The sequence below is a fragment of the Frieseomelitta varia genome, unplaced genomic scaffold (genome assembly GCF_011392965.1).
Source record: "Frieseomelitta varia isolate USP_RPSP 00005682 unplaced genomic scaffold, Fvar_1.2 scaffold_440, whole genome shotgun sequence".
NCBI classification, from domain to species: domain Eukaryota; kingdom Metazoa; phylum Arthropoda; class Insecta; order Hymenoptera; family Apidae; genus Frieseomelitta; species Frieseomelitta varia.
This window is the reverse complement of record NW_025110191.1, coordinates 147056-163975: the sequence shown is the minus strand read 5'-3', so window position 1 is coordinate 163975 and position 16920 is coordinate 147056. Positions and strand designations below refer to the sequence as shown.

At 34.6% G+C, this 16920-nt stretch overlaps 4 protein-coding genes and 2 long non-coding RNA genes across 9 annotated transcripts in view; 3 read left to right on the top strand and 3 right to left on the bottom strand.

The window, feature by feature from the left end:
* Positions 1–6087, top strand: part of LOC122532167 (RING-box protein 2) — a 31419-nt gene extending 25332 nt beyond the window's left edge. The window contains exon 2 of the mRNA XM_043660709.1: positions 3168–6087. Within this exon, the coding sequence (XP_043516644.1) occupies positions 3168–3346 (179 nt within the window). The 3' untranslated portion in view covers positions 3347–6087. The remainder of the gene's footprint in view (positions 1–3167) is intronic.
* Positions 329–2387, bottom strand: LOC122532170. Its single transcript, XR_006307462.1, has 3 exons — positions 2307–2387; positions 1376–1851; positions 329–1238 (listed from the first exon to the last, which is right to left on the bottom strand). It is a non-coding gene; the product is annotated as an uncharacterized LOC122532170 (long non-coding RNA).
* Positions 6088–6442: 355 nt separating the features above from the next.
* LOC122532162 (serine/threonine-protein kinase PAK mbt) lies at positions 6443–10279 on the bottom strand. Its single transcript, XM_043660696.1, has 6 exons — positions 9915–10279; positions 9450–9843; positions 8967–9380; positions 8348–8880; positions 8112–8265; positions 6443–8021 (listed from the first exon to the last, which is right to left on the bottom strand). Exons 1-6 carry the CDS (start codon positions 10277–10279, stop codon positions 7860–7862), a joined length of 2022 nt encoding a protein of 673 aa, XP_043516631.1. The 3' UTR covers positions 6443–7859.
* Positions 10280–11010: 731 nt separating this feature from the next.
* Positions 11011–14046, top strand: LOC122532166 (odorant receptor 30a-like). Its single transcript, XM_043660707.1, has 9 exons — positions 11011–11072; positions 11242–11572; positions 11655–11926; positions 12017–12286; positions 12348–12816; positions 12921–13020; positions 13127–13246; positions 13332–13487; positions 13887–14046. Exons 3-9 carry the CDS (start codon positions 11896–11898, stop codon positions 13941–13943), a joined length of 1203 nt encoding a protein of 400 aa, XP_043516642.1. The 5' UTR covers positions 11011–11072; positions 11242–11572; positions 11655–11895; the 3' UTR covers positions 13944–14046.
* LOC122532171 lies at positions 11965–14332 on the bottom strand. Its single transcript, XR_006307463.1, has 3 exons — positions 14251–14332; positions 12147–12241; positions 11965–12073 (listed from the first exon to the last, which is right to left on the bottom strand). It is a non-coding gene; the product is annotated as an uncharacterized LOC122532171 (long non-coding RNA).
* LOC122532164 (zinc finger protein OZF-like) lies at positions 14312–16880 on the top strand. Of its 4 annotated transcripts, none has more exons than XM_043660701.1 (4): positions 14312–14516; positions 14798–14875; positions 14954–15097; positions 15174–16880. In XM_043660701.1, exons 2-4 carry the CDS (start codon positions 14813–14815, stop codon positions 16695–16697), a joined length of 1731 nt encoding a protein of 576 aa, XP_043516636.1. In that variant the 5' UTR covers positions 14312–14516; positions 14798–14812; the 3' UTR covers positions 16698–16880. The 4 variants fall into 4 exon arrangements, with proteins under 4 accessions (XP_043516636.1, XP_043516639.1, XP_043516638.1 ...); XM_043660702.1 differs by lacking the exon at positions 14312–14516 and adding an exon at positions 14535–14676; XM_043660704.1 differs by having other exon boundaries at positions 14314–14516; positions 14798–15049; positions 15142–16880.
* The last annotated feature ends 40 nt before the right edge of the window (positions 16881–16920 follow it).

The window sequence follows — 16920 nt, the reverse complement described above, 5'->3', positions numbered from 1 at the left end:
AGCAGAAGTCAGAGGTTTTTCATCTGACCGGTGTCACCAGTGTGACATCGAATTGAAATTTCAATACTGAATGCGAAGAGTAGAACGACTTGCAAGTATCATTTCAACTGATATTTAAGATTGACTCCTTTCTCCTCTCTCCGTTTCTCCGACGATCGGGGAGCTCTTCGACAATTGTCGCGCGTCGTTACATCACGGAACACGGTCAACTCATTGATCGATAGGGGTTAATCGATGAAGCAAATTGTTGGCATCGTATCGAAGGAAAAATACCTGGTAGCTAGTAATGATTGATAAAAATTGACGAACAAGAGCCTGACGGCAGAAAACAAATCGAGACCAATCGAAAAAGAGGGGCAGTTAATCTATCGTAAGAAACAATTAATCTGTGCATCCTTAGCATGCTTAGTTCATACTTTGCTTGTTAATGCCGGACACTCGCTTTATTTCTATGTACGATCGACCGATCGTTTACATAAAAATGTATTTACGTTCGATGAAACGAAAGGTAAACGACGTTGTTCCTTTCGCGTAAGTGCAAATGGAAAACTTGAATGGGCGCGGCAAGAAAAAAGAAAAAACAAGCAGTTGTTCGGGACGGCTAGTGCGCGTCGAAACTATGCTGCTGTGAACTTTGATTTGATGCAAATGTTTTCAAACGTGGTACAAGTAGTAGCAAGGTGAGGAAGAATTTAATAGCGCGCAATTTAGTAGCGTACGCGAAACACATTGGGAAGGTAACGCGTTAGCATGCGCGCGCTATTCAATCGTTCTCTCGTTGCCATCGTTGTCTGCCGTCTGCCAGGCGTCACAAGTCACGTGATGATCGAACGTTCTTCGATCCTGCGTTTCTTTCCGTTTAATCCCAATGCAATGTACACGCCATGTACGCGATGTGTACATGCTGCTCAATCGTCAATCCTCCGCCGTGTGAAACGCCTTTCGATAACGCCTTAATTAATACGAGTTTTGCATTCGTTTCGACGTTCCGTTTGGCGTTTATTAACCAAATAAATTAACTAAATCGATCGCAGCGGACGCGGCGTCGATCGATCTCTATTGGACTGTCGGATCCCCGATATTGGCGCGGAGATATCGATAGGGCGCATTCTTCGAACGTTCGAGAAACTCGTTAGAGAATCGAAGTGATTGAAATGCAGTCAGGCGTAGTTCGTTAACTATCGGCAATATCATCAGCGTTAACGCGCGCGATCATCATCCCTGCCTCGACCAGCAGTCTAAAAACAGAGCGCGATAAATTATTTTCTCCTGTTTGCAAACCGAATATCATTACTATCGTTCGTGTATCGCTCGGCTGTTTGAAATCTATTTCCAATTCCGTTGCATCGATAAATTACGCTCGGAGGAAAGTTACCGTTGTTTACGAACGATTGCCGAACCATCTGGGTTAACAGAGGAGTAGATGCGCGAAGTTGGTTGGATGGCTGCCTCGGAACGAAGTTGATTTGTTCCCCGGTAACTGGGCGTGCAGAGGATACGTTTCGTTCGGATCGCGTGCTGATTACGTGGTCGACGAGAATAAGAATGTAAGTGGAAAATCAGAGGGAAGGAAGGAACACTCCAGAAGAAGCCTCTAAGACACGCTGCTTAATGTACGAACGCGTCTTGTTGTCCCGTTCGTCAGAGTTAATTGGCCCCATGCCCTGCTCGTCTAAGACTCAGGGGCACGACTGACACGTTTGGCCGGATCCCCTGGTGTGGGTCAACGAGAACAATTCTCAAGAATCGTCGCCGAAGATTAATCGACCGGCTACATATTATTTCTTCTCACATTGCATTGCGTGGATCCTATCGAAAACGTTGCACTTCTGTCTATAAGTTGCCAGACACCTAGCAAAGTCGGATAAAAGATCGGATTAATGACATGATATTTTAGATTAATGATTAACGATATAAATGATATAATGAGATATAATGAGATATAGTGATATAAATTATTTTGGCGTTAATCGATATTAATATGTAAATTTTTGATTCATTCCGCCCCATTGTGAAATAATTGACTCTTAGTTTTACCCGCTAAGTCTATTTGACACATTATTCACTTCAACTAATTGTAGCCATAACTTTTTCTTTGATCTTAAGAGTACTTAATTTTTCTGTTAGATTCGTCCTATAATTTCTCGATTGTGGGCTGCCTCTGGTTTTAATGTTTCGGTTATTGTCTAATTTCTTTAAGTGATTGATACATATTTTTGCATTATATATTTAGAGTCATTACCTTCCGTAAATACGAAGTTTCGTCTTAATTTTGTCTAATTCCTGATGACACGCATTATACATACCTACTGTCTATTTTTTTTTTAAATCAGCCACCTTATTGACTCTAAAACAATCCCACATCACTGATAACTATCATCATGTTTGTTTATCTGTAGGAAGAAACAACACATTTTGAATTAATCAATCCAAAGAATCCTTTCTTATTTCTTTCAAGTAGTTTAATTTGCATATATATTTATATATTTACCAGCAAAAATCTTATATTATTATTACCAGTACCAATTTTATAACGAAATAATTATATTATTATACGTATGACTGTTCTGTCCGATATGAATATGATAAGTTATTATTTACATATATTATGTCACTGTGCGCTTCTTATTTGGTTCGATTTACTTTTTGATCTCTTCAAATGTTGCATTTTCAAACGACACTTATAATTTTCCATCTAATTTTCTGAGAAATTAATTTCTTAGTAATTATTTATAAGAAACATATCGCACCTAGAATTACTAGATAAGGCAGTGGAATTTTACTAGTTATACGTATGTATACATACTTCTTATATTCGAGACAGTAGACGCCAATCGAGACGATATCGATGATAGTTGTCGGTTGGTCGGCGAATCGACTTGCTTCACTCGAAGCATTTTACATTTTGAATTTTCACAAGCGATTTAATACTCGTGTCAGATCTTTCAATTCTCTCGAGTTCACGGAGCCAAAAGTTACTCGTCCTAACGTATAATATATGCATTGCTTTGCCATTGTATACGTTTGGATTATCTATAATTTTTTTTTAAATTTTTTATTAATACTATGTCAGTGTGACACGTATGGGATTAATAAAAAGAGATATCGCTTAGATGCCACTTTCTTTCATTCTCTATCCGATAATGTATCTAATTTTTAATTTTCAGATGCGTGTCTTCGGTGTCAAGCGGAAAGCAAAAAGGACGATAGCCGGCAAGACTGCGTTGTCGTTTGGGGAGAATGCAATCATTCGTTTCACTACTGTTGCATGTCACTTTGGGTTCAACAAAACAATCGTTGTCCATTATGCCAGCAAGAGTGGTCTATTCAACGAATGGGAAAATAACCAAACCAACCGACCGAAACGTTAACCATCGTTTCTTTTTTTTCTTTATTCATTGTTTGCTCCCATTCTCTATTCTTCTCTCCCCCGGTCTTTCGCATAAAATATTTTCCACGTTTTTTCCTACTGTCCTTCCTCGAGCTTCCCTTCTCTGTTTCCTCCTTTTTTCTTCCTGCAATTTTTGAAGTTATACGCTTAAACTTGGATTACGAGAATACATAGACAGATGATTATAGAATGAAGATCCATCAAAGATGCTGCTTGAACTTGAAAATGTATTACCTTTAGTTGAAGCTATACACGTATTTAGAACGCAACAAAAAAAAGCTTACCTGCTCTTTTACGGCCAAATCATAAGTTATCGCATTACTCATTGAGATTGAAAGATAAAACTTTTGAGACTAAATTATCGTTAGTCGCGTCAATTAAAATAACACCTGAAAACGCAAAGTATATTTCGTTTTCTCTTATCATTGTCACGAGATAACGTAATTAAAATCAAAATTTTCATCCATTTCGATCCATCCATTATCGAAAACGTAATAGATTATAGATATCAAAAGAAAAGGGTTCAACGTCCGCTACATAAATTTTTTGAATGAAATTTCGAATGTTCTCGTGACTCATTCCAGATCGCTTTTAAACAGTTATGTCACTTGTATGAAATTCGTATGTGAGATCGAACGTTCGAGCTCATTCGAAAATTAACGCTGAACAAGATTTGTCGTATAGCGTTACATTTTACTCATAGTTAAACAGGTTTATTTGCGGATTCGGCGGATTCCGCGACAGAATGCAGAACGGGATATACTATGATCTGCTACGATATAACCAGCACGTAATCACGATCCAGCGCTCGAAGGTCGCTCCTTTCTTCTCTTCTTCGTTCGTAGCCTGTTCGTTTCTACTATCCCCGTCTGGTTCGTCTTGGATCCTTCTTTTTTTGTTCCCCTTCCTCCTTGTCGGAGCACCCGGTACCGTGTCGATTGTCCATTCTATCGTTGCCCGGCGTTACGTGTCGTCACAAGTGCGGAGGCTCGTCCGGAGGCTCGACCAATCGAATAGTAGAAGGGTATAACAGCGCTTATATTTATGACCTCGCAGTTGCCGCCACCTCTTGTGTTCCTTTTTTTCTTCCTCTTCTATACCCTGCACTCTCTGCTCCCTCCTATCCTCTATCCCTTCCTGATTCTCTTATTCCCCGCAGGTCTTTCTTCCTCTACCATATCGCGATACGTAACATATGCACACGCGTGTCCATTCTCTCTTTCTTTTTATCATTCCGCTAATTTTTTTCCATCTTTTAACTTTTATGTCGATTTCGTATAATTTAAATCACAGTATGACGTTACTAGCTAGATCTTTAGCCTCATAATCCCGCATGTTTTTATCAACATTCTTGATCGATCTATTGATCGATGGATTGGCTAAATATATCCGCAATCTTTTGTCCAATCTTTCTCACGATACGTTATATATCTGATGACATGTATGACAAATAATGATGATAATATCTGAAATTTTTATGTAACGATGCATACAGGATCTTACTGCGATTTTTTCCCCGCGTTATATTTGTATGTAAATTAGCATCGTCGGCGTTTAGCATTACAATTATCTCATTTATTATTTAAAGACCTTTGTTCTGCTGATAAAAAGTTTCTTGATTACGATAATGTATACAGCATGGTGATATTTTTACATCGCGCTGAACTGTGAAAAATACGTACTAAGAGAAGAATAAAATAAAATGGAATTTTATAAAAAAAGTAATTACCAAATTTTCGTATCTATGACCACAAACGTGACGCGTATCACGTCGAAATTGCGTGAGCACGTACACGTGTGCGTGTAAAAGAGAGGCAGAGAATGAAAGAGAGAGCAGACATTGATACGGAATGACGCAATAACCCGCAAATTTGTTCGTCACGTTCCTCTTGAAAAGGCGGACACGCGATGTTGACTCGAGGTCAACTCGAGTCGAGCCTCCGCAGAACTTGTCTTCTCATTGGCTCTATTTTGCCAATAATCACAATATGGACTGCAGATCTATGTACATAATAACTTGTTATGATACGCATCATTTACTATGAATGTTTACCTTGAATTCTTATTTTTAACCATCGGATGGATTAATGTTTCAAGTGTTTCAACTCACCTTAACATGCTCTTTTACATCAGAAAATTGCTGTTAGTTTTCATCAAATCATGCAAGATATGAATGAAGGCCGCAAATGTAAGAATACACGTTATAATAAAGGCTATTGTACACGGTCATGTAACAGTATGCAAGAGCTCCTTTTTACCTTTGAATTCCGTGTAGAATTCCATACATTCAGCGAATGAAGAAAGCATTATTGTAAATGAACTCTAAATGAATTTCAATTATGAATTACGGAAGTCTGTTACTTTCCTCGACAAATATTTGACGTATGACTCGAACAATGTGAATTCCTTGCGATGCAATTCATGAAAAAACATTGGTTAAATTGGTTGAGAAACGTCAGTGGCGCCAGTGACCAAGCATAATGCGAAGGCTCGTCACGTTCCACCAATCGGCTAATAGCATTTCAAATCTATCTTTCTCCACGAACCAATACACGTTTGAAATTATATACGTATACATGTGCTAGCGCCTCTGACGAGTTAAAAGTACGACAAATTGATTTCATTTTGTGTATTACTCAATTTGTCTTTTCCTTGCGTCGTCGATGCTTCTTTATCCTTGAAGCAATCATAACGTATATTGCATAAGAATTTATGGATTTCCTTGAATCCCAATGTTTTCTCTATTACGATCGAGATCTTTGAAATCAAAATAAATATCGAAAGATAACGTAAGTTTTTTTAACTTTTGTTCAATTCCTAAATGTCTATCAGGCTCAAATGTAATTGTTCAGAAATCCGTTCATGTTCCTGTTATCGGGACAATATGTAAATTTTCGTAAAAGAATACTAATGTCACTAATGTCACTAATGGAATAAAAAATACATATTGTACTTTGTATTATGTTTAAAGTGTATTCTTGTAAATGCTTATTAATATACTTGAATTATGCCAAACTTATATTATTCAGAATAAATTTATTTTTCATTTTATCATATATTTTTGAATTTTATTCTATTAAATTGTTCAATATCAATTATTGGTAATTAATATTTTATCGTATACATATTTTGTTGTCACACATGCATACCTGTACGTTTGTGGGGAGAGGGAGGGAGAAAAATAGAAACAGATAGAAAAAGAGGGCGGCATGAGACTTACAAAAATTGTTTTACATAATTTTTGTTTCTTAAAAAGATATTTTTTTATGAATGGCGAGCAAAAGTAGCTAGGTAGATTCATTTCACTTCGTGATTGTTATTCTTGCGTACATATGGTTTATCTATGTAGTGATATTCAATAATATCTACATTTTTAAAATATTCTAGTGCTATGTATACTTTAAATCTTAAATTATCATGTTCATAAGTTGTCTATCTGATCGATGGCCTTTGTCCGTACTGTATTTTGATCTTCTATTCGATCAAAATAAATGGCATTGGGAATCATTGCTGTTTGTCTTAAGATATCTTAATGTAATGAAACAATTACTGTTCAAAATTTCTCTTATTAGTGTTCCACGTAAAATATCTACACATTGAAAAGTATTTTAATAACTATAGTTGTCTATTTGCTTAACGGCACCTTCTTTTTTTAGTGCATCTTTGAACCTAAGAGATTACTTTCTTACACATTTTATATATTAAGAATACTGAATAAAGCGCACTGGATTCAATAGTATCTTGAATAATCACTTTATAGTGATTATTTATCACGTTAGCCTTCAAAAATTGGATGATCTTATTCCAGTCGCGTGTATTTAAAGCGTCATATCAACGCATATCGAATAAATTAAAATAAAATGTCAATGCTTTGTTTTTTTAAACTATACGGCGTAGAATTCGCTAATTTTAGGCAGTGCATTACTCAATAGTAATTCTTTTTGCGGAATACTTCTCGGCGTTACTGTCTTATCAGCGTTTCTGATTTAAATATGACTATTCATTATTTACCTTAAGTACATGTTAACAAGTTTATAAGAGTAATCGGCAACGTTTTGCTGATTAGTCGCGTCATTTAACGGAACGGTATAAGATTTGTATCTACTACTTTACAAATGATCTCATAGATAAGAAACAGCTTATGAAGGCACTTGGATGTGTACAATATTTTGTTAAATAATTCGATATAAAAAATATCTTTCACGACGCTAATGCCAATCATAGGCAATATTTGATAAATTTATAACACTTCTAAAGCCACAATGGAATATAAATTTCTTTCCTCAATAATCAAAGGCCACTTAAAGGTACCTACATTCTACATAGTCTAAAATGTAACATCTGACAACAAACTAAAAAAAATAAAAAAAAAAAACAATCATAAACACGATTACATTTGTAATCTATGTCCGTGTTGAATCAATTGAATGAATCAATTACCACACCAGTTTTTTTTTACACCAAATTGTCAGCAATTTGTATGTCTGGAACCTCTCATCAATGGAATTAGAATACTTGGACTTTGCGCTTGCCTAAGAAACGGATGCTGCAACAATTCAGTAGCCGTGGCTCTTTGTGCCGGATCACGAACAAGCATTCTCTCCAGGAATCCTTGAAGACGTGGACTGACCTTTACAATAACAATAGCAACAATAAATGTAATTAATATATGTTCATCATTGTGTCTATATAAACATATTGTGGGATATTTTGAGCTCACTTTATGAGAATTTTTCAACTTTGGTGGAGGCATATCTCTAATACGTCTCATAGCTTGTAAAGGAGGTTCATTAAAAAACGGTGGTTCTCCATCGACCATTTCGATGATCATTATACCTAATGACCAAATGTCTACTTCGGGACCGTACGGCAACCTGAAACAATGAATATACATTATTTATATTGATGCGATATATTGCGAATGAACTTTTGATATAAAGCGGAATAAATATTTACCTAGAAATAACTTCTGGGCTCATCCAGTATGGCGTACCAACAAGAGACTTTCTCCTAGGCAATTCTTGAGATACTTGAGCACAGAATCCAAAGTCAGATAATTTAACTCTACCATCAGCCGTTAGTAATATAGAATCAGACTTGATATCTCTATGAATAACACCTTGGGAATGCAAATATGCAAGTGGTTTCAAACACTGAGAACACACGGTGGCAATCTGACTTTCGTCCATTCGAGAATGTGTTACAATATCTGTAAGAGCTCCACCTTCAAGGTACTCCATCACGACCCACAATTCATCATCTACCAAGAAACTATCATACATTTCGACAATATTTGGATGGTGATAATCTCTCATGATAACCACTTCATTGAAAAGCAGTTCACGTCGTTGCTGCTTTCTTAAATCCATTTTTTTCACTGCCACTTGTCGATTTGTATTTTTTTCAGTCGCTATACATACCGTTCCAGTACTTCCTTCTCCAATTTTAAGAAAATTTTCCAGATTTTCTCTTGGATCGCCTCGACTTACCTATTAAATGATTAAGACCAAATATAAACTTCAAAGTATCGTATTCTTTTAACGTTCATTATTGACGCTAATTTTTATTTTCTTACCACCATCTGTAAAGCCGCTCGGAATTGTTCATGAGTGAGTCTTTGTTCTGCTGTTTGTTTGTTTGTCGTACTGGAACTTGAGCCAACTGCTAGATTTCCCGAAGACAGAGCACTTTTCATATTTTGATTTTGATCAGGTGTCAAACTATTTCCAGAGGACGGTAAATTAGACTTTGACAAATTATGCATCGATTGAGACGTCTCGATAGGTCTTTTTATATGGGATTGCAAAATGGACGAATTTTCTGGTGTACTGTATGCTTGTGAATATTTATTAACATTATGTGTACTTAATTGACTCAATGGTCGCTGCGAAGCGATGGATCCTACAGGTGAAATTTTAGGTTGCAACTTATGCAAAAAAGTATTTTGGGTCATCTGTTGATCTCTGGATGATGTTTCAATGTTTGAAATCTGTACATACATACAAGAAATGGTGTGTATTTTTAAACATTCAAAATGTAACAATTAAGTGTTGTTTACCTGGGCATTTCCATTGTATTGTCCAGATGTAGTCATTTGAGTATTTAGCCTATGAAATTCAGAATCTATAAGTTGAGGAGTACCAGGACTTTGCATAGGACACTGTGGAGTTGTAATGGGACTCAAATTTTGGAAATTTAGAGATAAATTCTGGGCATTAGAACCAACATGTGTTAAATTAGGAGATGATTGCATATTTGGATTAAGATTTTGAAGATTTGGAATCATGCTTTGTGTATTAGGATGCAATGTACTTGCAACATTAGGCGAATTCTGTCTCATTTTATCAAAATAATTATGTTGCTTTCCAAAGTTAGTATATCCTTGTACTTGATTAGTACCAGATGGTATTTCTTGTCCTTCTGGTACAGATGGTGGCAAATTACTATTATGCCTATAAAATAAAAATGTAATTAAACATTTAATATTTATAGTATCTTAATTTCACAATTGGAAAAAGATTACCTATAATCCCTTCTGAGTCTTGGTGGGCTCGAGGAACGAAGAGAATTAGATCTAGCAACAGTGCTAGTCTTGGGTAACCCATTCTCAGTATTCTTATCACCGGTAGAAGTCCTTCCTTTTGGATCATTATGACCTCGAACAATAGTTTTTAAATCTAAAATTTCTGTAGGTGTAATTTCACTTGGATCAACCAAAGGTAATGGCCTGTTTGTAGATTTTAAAATTTGATTGTTTCCAACAATAGAAGCCCACTGTAATGGAAGTCCAATGAATTTTCCTTCACGTTTATCAAATCCTGTATGTACACGATGTTCAAAATTTGTCGGTGTAGATATTTGTGGTTTCTTTTTCTTCTTAGCAAACATTGCCCCTTCTGTAATAATTATATTAACACACTAACATACTTAGGACACAACTAAAATCACACAATACTCTGCTTTGTATATGTTTACATATTCGCAGAATACATAGTTGAACAAGTATCTAACCACAATTTTCAAATGACAAGAAAATCCTAGAGAACAACACATTAGAATCTGTCAATTATGTTTATTGCAAGTGTATTATTCAAAGAATGATTTTTATATATTATTGAATGTACACAACCGAAAATAACTGAGAAATTAATATTTATTCTGATTCGAGAAGGAAGAAAGATGTGATTCACAAGAAAACTGTATGGCCGTAAATTTAGAGAAAATAATAAAGACGAAGAGAAGCCAAATGACAGCAACGCCTACCAGTACGTGATGCGATTACCTTAAAGTAGTTTCTCTGAACTGTTGGTTAGATTTGACGGGAATTGCTATTTTTCGTTAACGTCACACCGTTCTAAAAAAAATGTCAAAATCAAGATAGCGTCGAAACATAAAAAACTTGAGTAATTAAAATAAGTAAATACGGCATTTAGCCTTTCGACAGGTAGTTCACACACCGGCGCTCCACGCGGAGAGCTTACGAATCTTTCTTGGCATTTGGCTCGTGACAATTTACTCAAATGTGCGTGAGGTAGCACCTGCAATGAGATTACCAGAAAGAACATAACGCATAGAAAACTATGCCAGGAGAAAGCAATTCCTGATTCAAAAAGAAAGGATACATCGACTCACTATCATTCTAACCAGCATGTTAGCAACACAATTTCTCGAGGAATAAGTTGTACGAAAATTTTTATAATTAATAATTGCGTAAAATGTTCATGAAAGTAATTTTGATCTGAAATCAAATGAATATATATTGCATTTGAATTTTAGATACATCTTATTAAACAATTTTTTAAACTTTTGTATATAGACCGAAAATATTCCATTTAATATCTCTATTGCAGTCCTCCTTCATTTTGCATACATATGTATTGTACAGTGCTTACATACATTGAACGAAGAGAAAAATCCGTCTGTTCACGAATTTGATTTTAAAACAACATTTGGAAAATAATTATACACATAAATCAGATATATATGTTTTGCAGTATTCGCACTCTGATTTTTGAAAAAAGGAAAATACTGTCAAATTAAACAAAAAGAAAAAGCAGGATATAATATCGCGACATGAAGTGTTCGGTTCTGCTTCAAACTGAATTACTGAAGATGGAAAAAAGAAAGCGTTTACGCGATCTAGTTGATCGACCGTCCGAACTCATCAGAACTATTAAAAATGTACGAGAGAAAGGGGAAACTATTTCCCTCTGTCTATTTAAAAGTTTAGTTGAACAAAATGTTTCATCGCTGTTTTTTCCAGTTATTTTCACAGGTGAAAAAGTAACTATGTTAACAAGCAACTTGTATGTTGGAAACATATTTCGTTTCTCACGACACAGGACAGAATGAATGAATTAAACATTCTCTTATCTTTTCTGCATCGTAAGGTCATTACCGTGAGTATTTAAAACTGTCATCTGACGTTTTTAACGTTGTTCGTGCGTTAGAAGAAAGAAGGGAAGAGTAACAATTATCTGTACATTTAAAGAAATTTGAATGCGATGAATGAGTTAAAGTTGAAACATACCGCAGGTGTATTTTATAATTACTTGACATTTCTTCAATGATTTTTGCTTATTGCTAATCTTAATTAATTTCGTTGCTCTCTTAATATATCCATAGACTACGAATGGGCAGTAAAATTGAATCGGTTTAGTTTGAGTGCAATATGTCTTTGGCCTGCGGAAGAACAAGATATAAAAAAACAGTTTTGGATTAAATTACGTACAATGGCATACTTTCTGTTAATTACTTTCGTTTGCACGATTCCTTGCCTATATGCTTTGATCAAAGAATGTGACACTTTAATGGAGGTGACGGACAATCTTGCATATTCTATTCCTTTGACTATAACAGTAATAAAGTTTATTATTGTGTCCAGTAAAAAAGAAGGTAAGCTCGTTCTTGTTAAAAAGGAAACAGTGTGTTTCACGTCGCTTCCTTTTTTTTCAAGTTCTCTTGCCAATCGTAAATATGATTGCCGAAGATTGGGCTAAATTGAAAACGGACTTTGAAGAACGTGTAATGATACGACGAGCAAGAATGGCAAGAACAATTAATATATTTGGTTACATATTAGTATGTATTTTAATATGGTTGCTAATGGTTTTCCCGAGATTCGGGATCACTATTCGATATATAACGAATGTAACCGACATAAAGAAACTTCTCCCTTTACCAACTTATTACATGTACGATGTTTCCGAAACTCCATATTTTGAAATTATGTACATTATCCAATCTACCAGTCTACTGGTAGCGACATTCTGTTATACCGGGATTGATAATTTTTTTGGAGTTGTAATCCTTCATATTTGTGGCCAATTAGAAAACCTTCGTTTTCATCTTTCAAATATGAAAGAATCACAGACATCAAATCAGATTTTAGCAGCTACTGTAGAAGATCACATACGACTCATCAGGTATATATTTCGTAACGTTGTTACATATATTTGCATTATTTTTCTCTATTTTTTTCCCAAATATATATAATATTTTTATTAAACATATACAATTAAAATTATAGAGCGATTAACGTGATAGAAAATACATCAACGCTGTTAGTTCTTGCGTTGTTAATTAATTTTGGTACGTGTGCTTGTATCTATGGATTATTGTTAATCACAGTAAGTATCGAAAATAAATGCGATCGCAATTGTTGCACAAGATGTTGATCACAAAATGTTATCACAAAACTGATAACTGTGATATTTAAATATTTCTTAAAATTAGGTACCCGCTGGAAAAGAGGAATTTTCTGTAATTCGAGTGGTCTATTTAATTTGTAATTTTGCAAATACATTTCTTCAAACGTTTCTCTATTTCATGGCGGGACAAATGTTAGTAACACAAGTAGGTAAAGATTTAGATTTCATTTTTTTTTCACGATTGCATCGGTTATTTATATTTATTCAAAATCTCTTTATAACACATATAGTCTGAGAGAATACACGATGCCGCATACGAATGCGAGTGGGTAAATCTGAAATCTAGGAAAGCGAAAAACTTGATAATAATCATGGCAAGATCAAAGAAACCGCTTCATTTAACGGCGGGAAAGTTATTTCCTGTAACGTTGCTAACATTTTGCAATGTAAGATATTTTTTTCTTCTTTTTTATTTTGCTCCTTTGGTCTTTGTTTTTTATTTAGCACCGTTTCAGATATTAAAAATATCACTCAGCTACATATCCTTCTTACTGACAAAGTATTAATAAGATATTACAATTTATGAAAATTCGTCAGCCAATTTAAGTGATTTTTTCCTGTATACACCACAAAAGATGTTTAGATGAAATAAATCAATTTTTTTTAAAGAAAAGACGTAGATAGACAGCTGTATACATTTAGCCATAAGTATCATTTATTTATGATAGAAGTAAATACATAAATTAATGTTAGAAACTTTGAATTGATTATTTTTGTCTTTTATCTTTATTACATGAGTAACAAAAGTACAGTATAAATTAATGAAGGTTTAATCTAATTTGCAGAATTCTTTCGATTATTTGACTAAAGTAGAAAATACATCAATTATAAAAGGATCATGAAGAAAATAAAAAAAAAAGAGGAAAAAGAAATTAAAATGCATAATTAGGAAAAGTTAACCTCATTTAAGCCGTGAAATATTTGCAATAAATAACTCGATTTGAAGTAAATAACTTGATTCCTTCTCATTTTTTTAATTTAAAGGAATGTATTGCAAATAAATATGTTGTACATGTAACATGTAACATGTATTGAAAAAGATGTATTCCATAATATATCATTATTGAGCGCGATCATTCAACGTGCAATCCTATGTAAAATTTATTAGATAGTGGCATGGTCAAGTAATGAATTTATGCATGTACTTACATGCATATAATTGTGTAGTAGATGCATGGTATTTATGTAACGTTTGCTTGTCATATGTAGTGGAACGCGCAGTATAGTTTCGTGATATAGAAGTAAATCGATCGATCCAGCAGATATAAGTTTTTGCAAGAAAATAATAGGATATGTGTATAACCGTAAAATATACAAGAAACTAAAAACGTTTCAAACGAAAAATAAGAAGAATAGGAATTAACAGATTTTGATTTGCCTGTTCTGCTTTGTGGGTGAAATATGCAATTTCCGTAGTAAGTATATAGATATAGAAGAATCATCGTTTGCTATTGGTTCGGTCGTAACAGATAACGGAATAAATGATCGTACGAAATAAAATTTTATAAATAAAATGATTCCATGTGTAAAACCCTTTGGATCGACTAAATTGTTCACCGCACGTACACATTTAAGGTTACTCGACTTTATATACTATTGGCTACATATCTGAAAAATGATCTCTGCTTTTTATATTATAATCAAATTATTTGTATGCAGGGCATAATAGAGTTAAATAAATAAATTTTATTTTCAGAATAAATCGTAGCAAATGGAAGATTTTAAAGTGAAAGATGAACCGATGGATGCGTTAAACATAGACAGTCAGGTTATGGTAAACGTTTTCTATGAAACAGCAGCACCATACAATACAATGCTTCCACAAGGACTCTAACTTAAACCTTACTTTAAGGACGAAAACATTGTAAGCGTTGTACTTAAGGAAGAACCCGGCGATAGATTTGATCCAGACTACATGGAGGACATCTGCTCTGGGACATTCGAGAAGGTATTTTTACCTATCGAAAATAATGAAGTTGACTTCTCTAATGAAATGGTAAATTTCATTCAAAATTCTCAGCGACTGAGTTTCATTTGTAGAAGAGTCAATCGATCCAACAAAACAATTCTAGGTGAAACTTGAATTGGATGGAGAATCCAGTAGTCATCAAAACTGGACGGCGCAAATCGCAAGCACAAATTTGTGTGACAAAGAAGATGGTGCTATGCAAAGGTGCTTAACAAATGCAAACTTTGCTCAAGTGCATGATGCAGAGAAACATTCTGGATTTTGTCCAAATGGACAGCAGCCGAAATTTTATAAAATACAGTGTTCTATTTGTAAGAAATGGTTTTTAAATAATGATTCCATGGTCACTCATCTAAGGATGCACTGTAGTGGAAATCAGTGCGAGGTTTGCCAACAAAATTTTCAGGATAGTTCCAGTTTACATGCTCATATGTTGACTCATGTTGGAATGAGTCCATTGGAGTGCAATGTCTGTCAAAAACGATTCGCTTACAAATGGTGTCTACGTAGCCACATGCAAATGCATGTGCTAGAAAAACCATACGACAATGATACGTTACAACAAGTGTTTATGAAAAGACCAGATTCTGAGCATGATCAATCAATGAGCACAGAGGAAAGAGTTTTTGAATGTGATGTTTGTCACACGACATTTAAAGAGAAATCTAGTCTAAATCGTCATGTGCTTACTCATACAGAGGAAAGACCATATAAATGCGATGTATGTTTTGCAGCATTTAGGGAAAAAGCAAAGTTGAACATGCACATGACATTACATGGTGGGAACAAACAATTCAAGTGTACAATGTGTCACAGATCATTCACACAGAAAACAGCATTGAACAATCACATGTTAGCGCATAGCGGTGAGAAACCTCATGCATGTAATATTTGTGAAAAAACGTACAAACGAAAATCAGAATTAATAAGGCATACGATGGTTCACACTGGAGAGAGGCCATATGAGTGTAAAGAATGCTTAATGACTTTTAGAGAAAAGGCAAAATTAAATTCTCACATGCTTGTGCACACGGGTGAAAAACCACACGAATGTCATATATGCCATAAGGCGTGTGCCCGAAAATCCGATCTTAATAGCCATATGCTATTACATACAGGGGGTCAATATGATTGCAAAGTTTGTGACAAAATATTTACCCGTAAATCGGATTTAAATCGACATACTTTGATACATACAGGTGAAAAGCCATTTGCCTGTGAATTATGTAACATGGCCTTTAGAGAAAAAACTAGATTAAATTCTCATATGCTTATACATACTGGTGATAAACGTCATGCCTGTCATATTTGTCACAAAACGTTCAAAGAGAAGTCTTCATTGCGGAAACACATGTTAAGTCACACTGGTGACAGACCATATGAATGCTATGTATGTCATAAAGCATTTACTCAGAAAACAACGTTAAATAGTCATATATTGGTACACGCAGGAGAACGACCATATGAATGTAGTGCATGTCAAAAGATATTTAAGGATAAAGCAACACTGAAAAAACATTTGTCTGTGCACATAAATGAAAAAACTCATGAATGTCTGATTTGTTTAAAAAAATTTACTCACAAAGCTGCATTAAATAGTCATTTATCGACAAATCATACATCCTAATCAGTGGGATCTAGTCTATTATATTTCGGCTTTTAGTTTCTTTTTACTAAGCACTGTTCATATATAGCTGCGTAAAGATGATTACATCTATCTGTATCTGTTTTATATGCTATATGATCCAAACTGAAACGATCATATTCTTTTCTGTATATCTTTACGTATAATAAATTAATTTCTAATTAATTCTTAACATTCCCATTCCCTTACTTCTCTCTCTATATAA

Coding starts and splice junctions, on each gene's coding strand:
- LOC122532162 (XM_043660696.1), bottom strand. CDS start 10,279: ATGTTTGCTAAGAAGAAAAAGAAACCACAAATATCTACACCGACAAAT. Junction 9,381..9,449: donor AATACAATGGAAATGCCCAG/GTAAACAACACT, acceptor ATGTATGTACAG/ATTTCAAACATTGAAACATC. Junction 8,022..8,111: donor AGTTGAAAAATTCTCATAAA/GTGAGCTCAAAA, acceptor GTTATTGTAAAG/GTCAGTCCACGTCTTCAAGG.
- LOC122532166 (XM_043660707.1), top strand. CDS start 11,896: ATGAATGAGTTAAAGTTGAAACATACCGCAG. Junction 13,021..13,126: donor ATGGATTATTGTTAATCACA/GTAAGTATCGAA, acceptor TCTTAAAATTAG/GTACCCGCTGGAAAAGAGGA. Junction 13,488..13,886: donor CGTTGCTAACATTTTGCAAT/GTAAGATATTTT, acceptor TCTAATTTGCAG/AATTCTTTCGATTATTTGAC.
- LOC122532164 (XM_043660701.1), top strand. CDS start 14,813: ATGGAAGATTTTAAAGTGAAAGATGAACCGATGGATGCGTTAAACATA. Junction 14,876..14,953: donor ACATAGACAGTCAGGTTATG/GTAAACGTTTTC, acceptor CCTTACTTTAAG/GACGAAAACATTGTAAGCGT. Junction 15,098..15,173: donor TTGACTTCTCTAATGAAATG/GTAAATTTCATT, acceptor AAACAATTCTAG/GTGAAACTTGAATTGGATGG.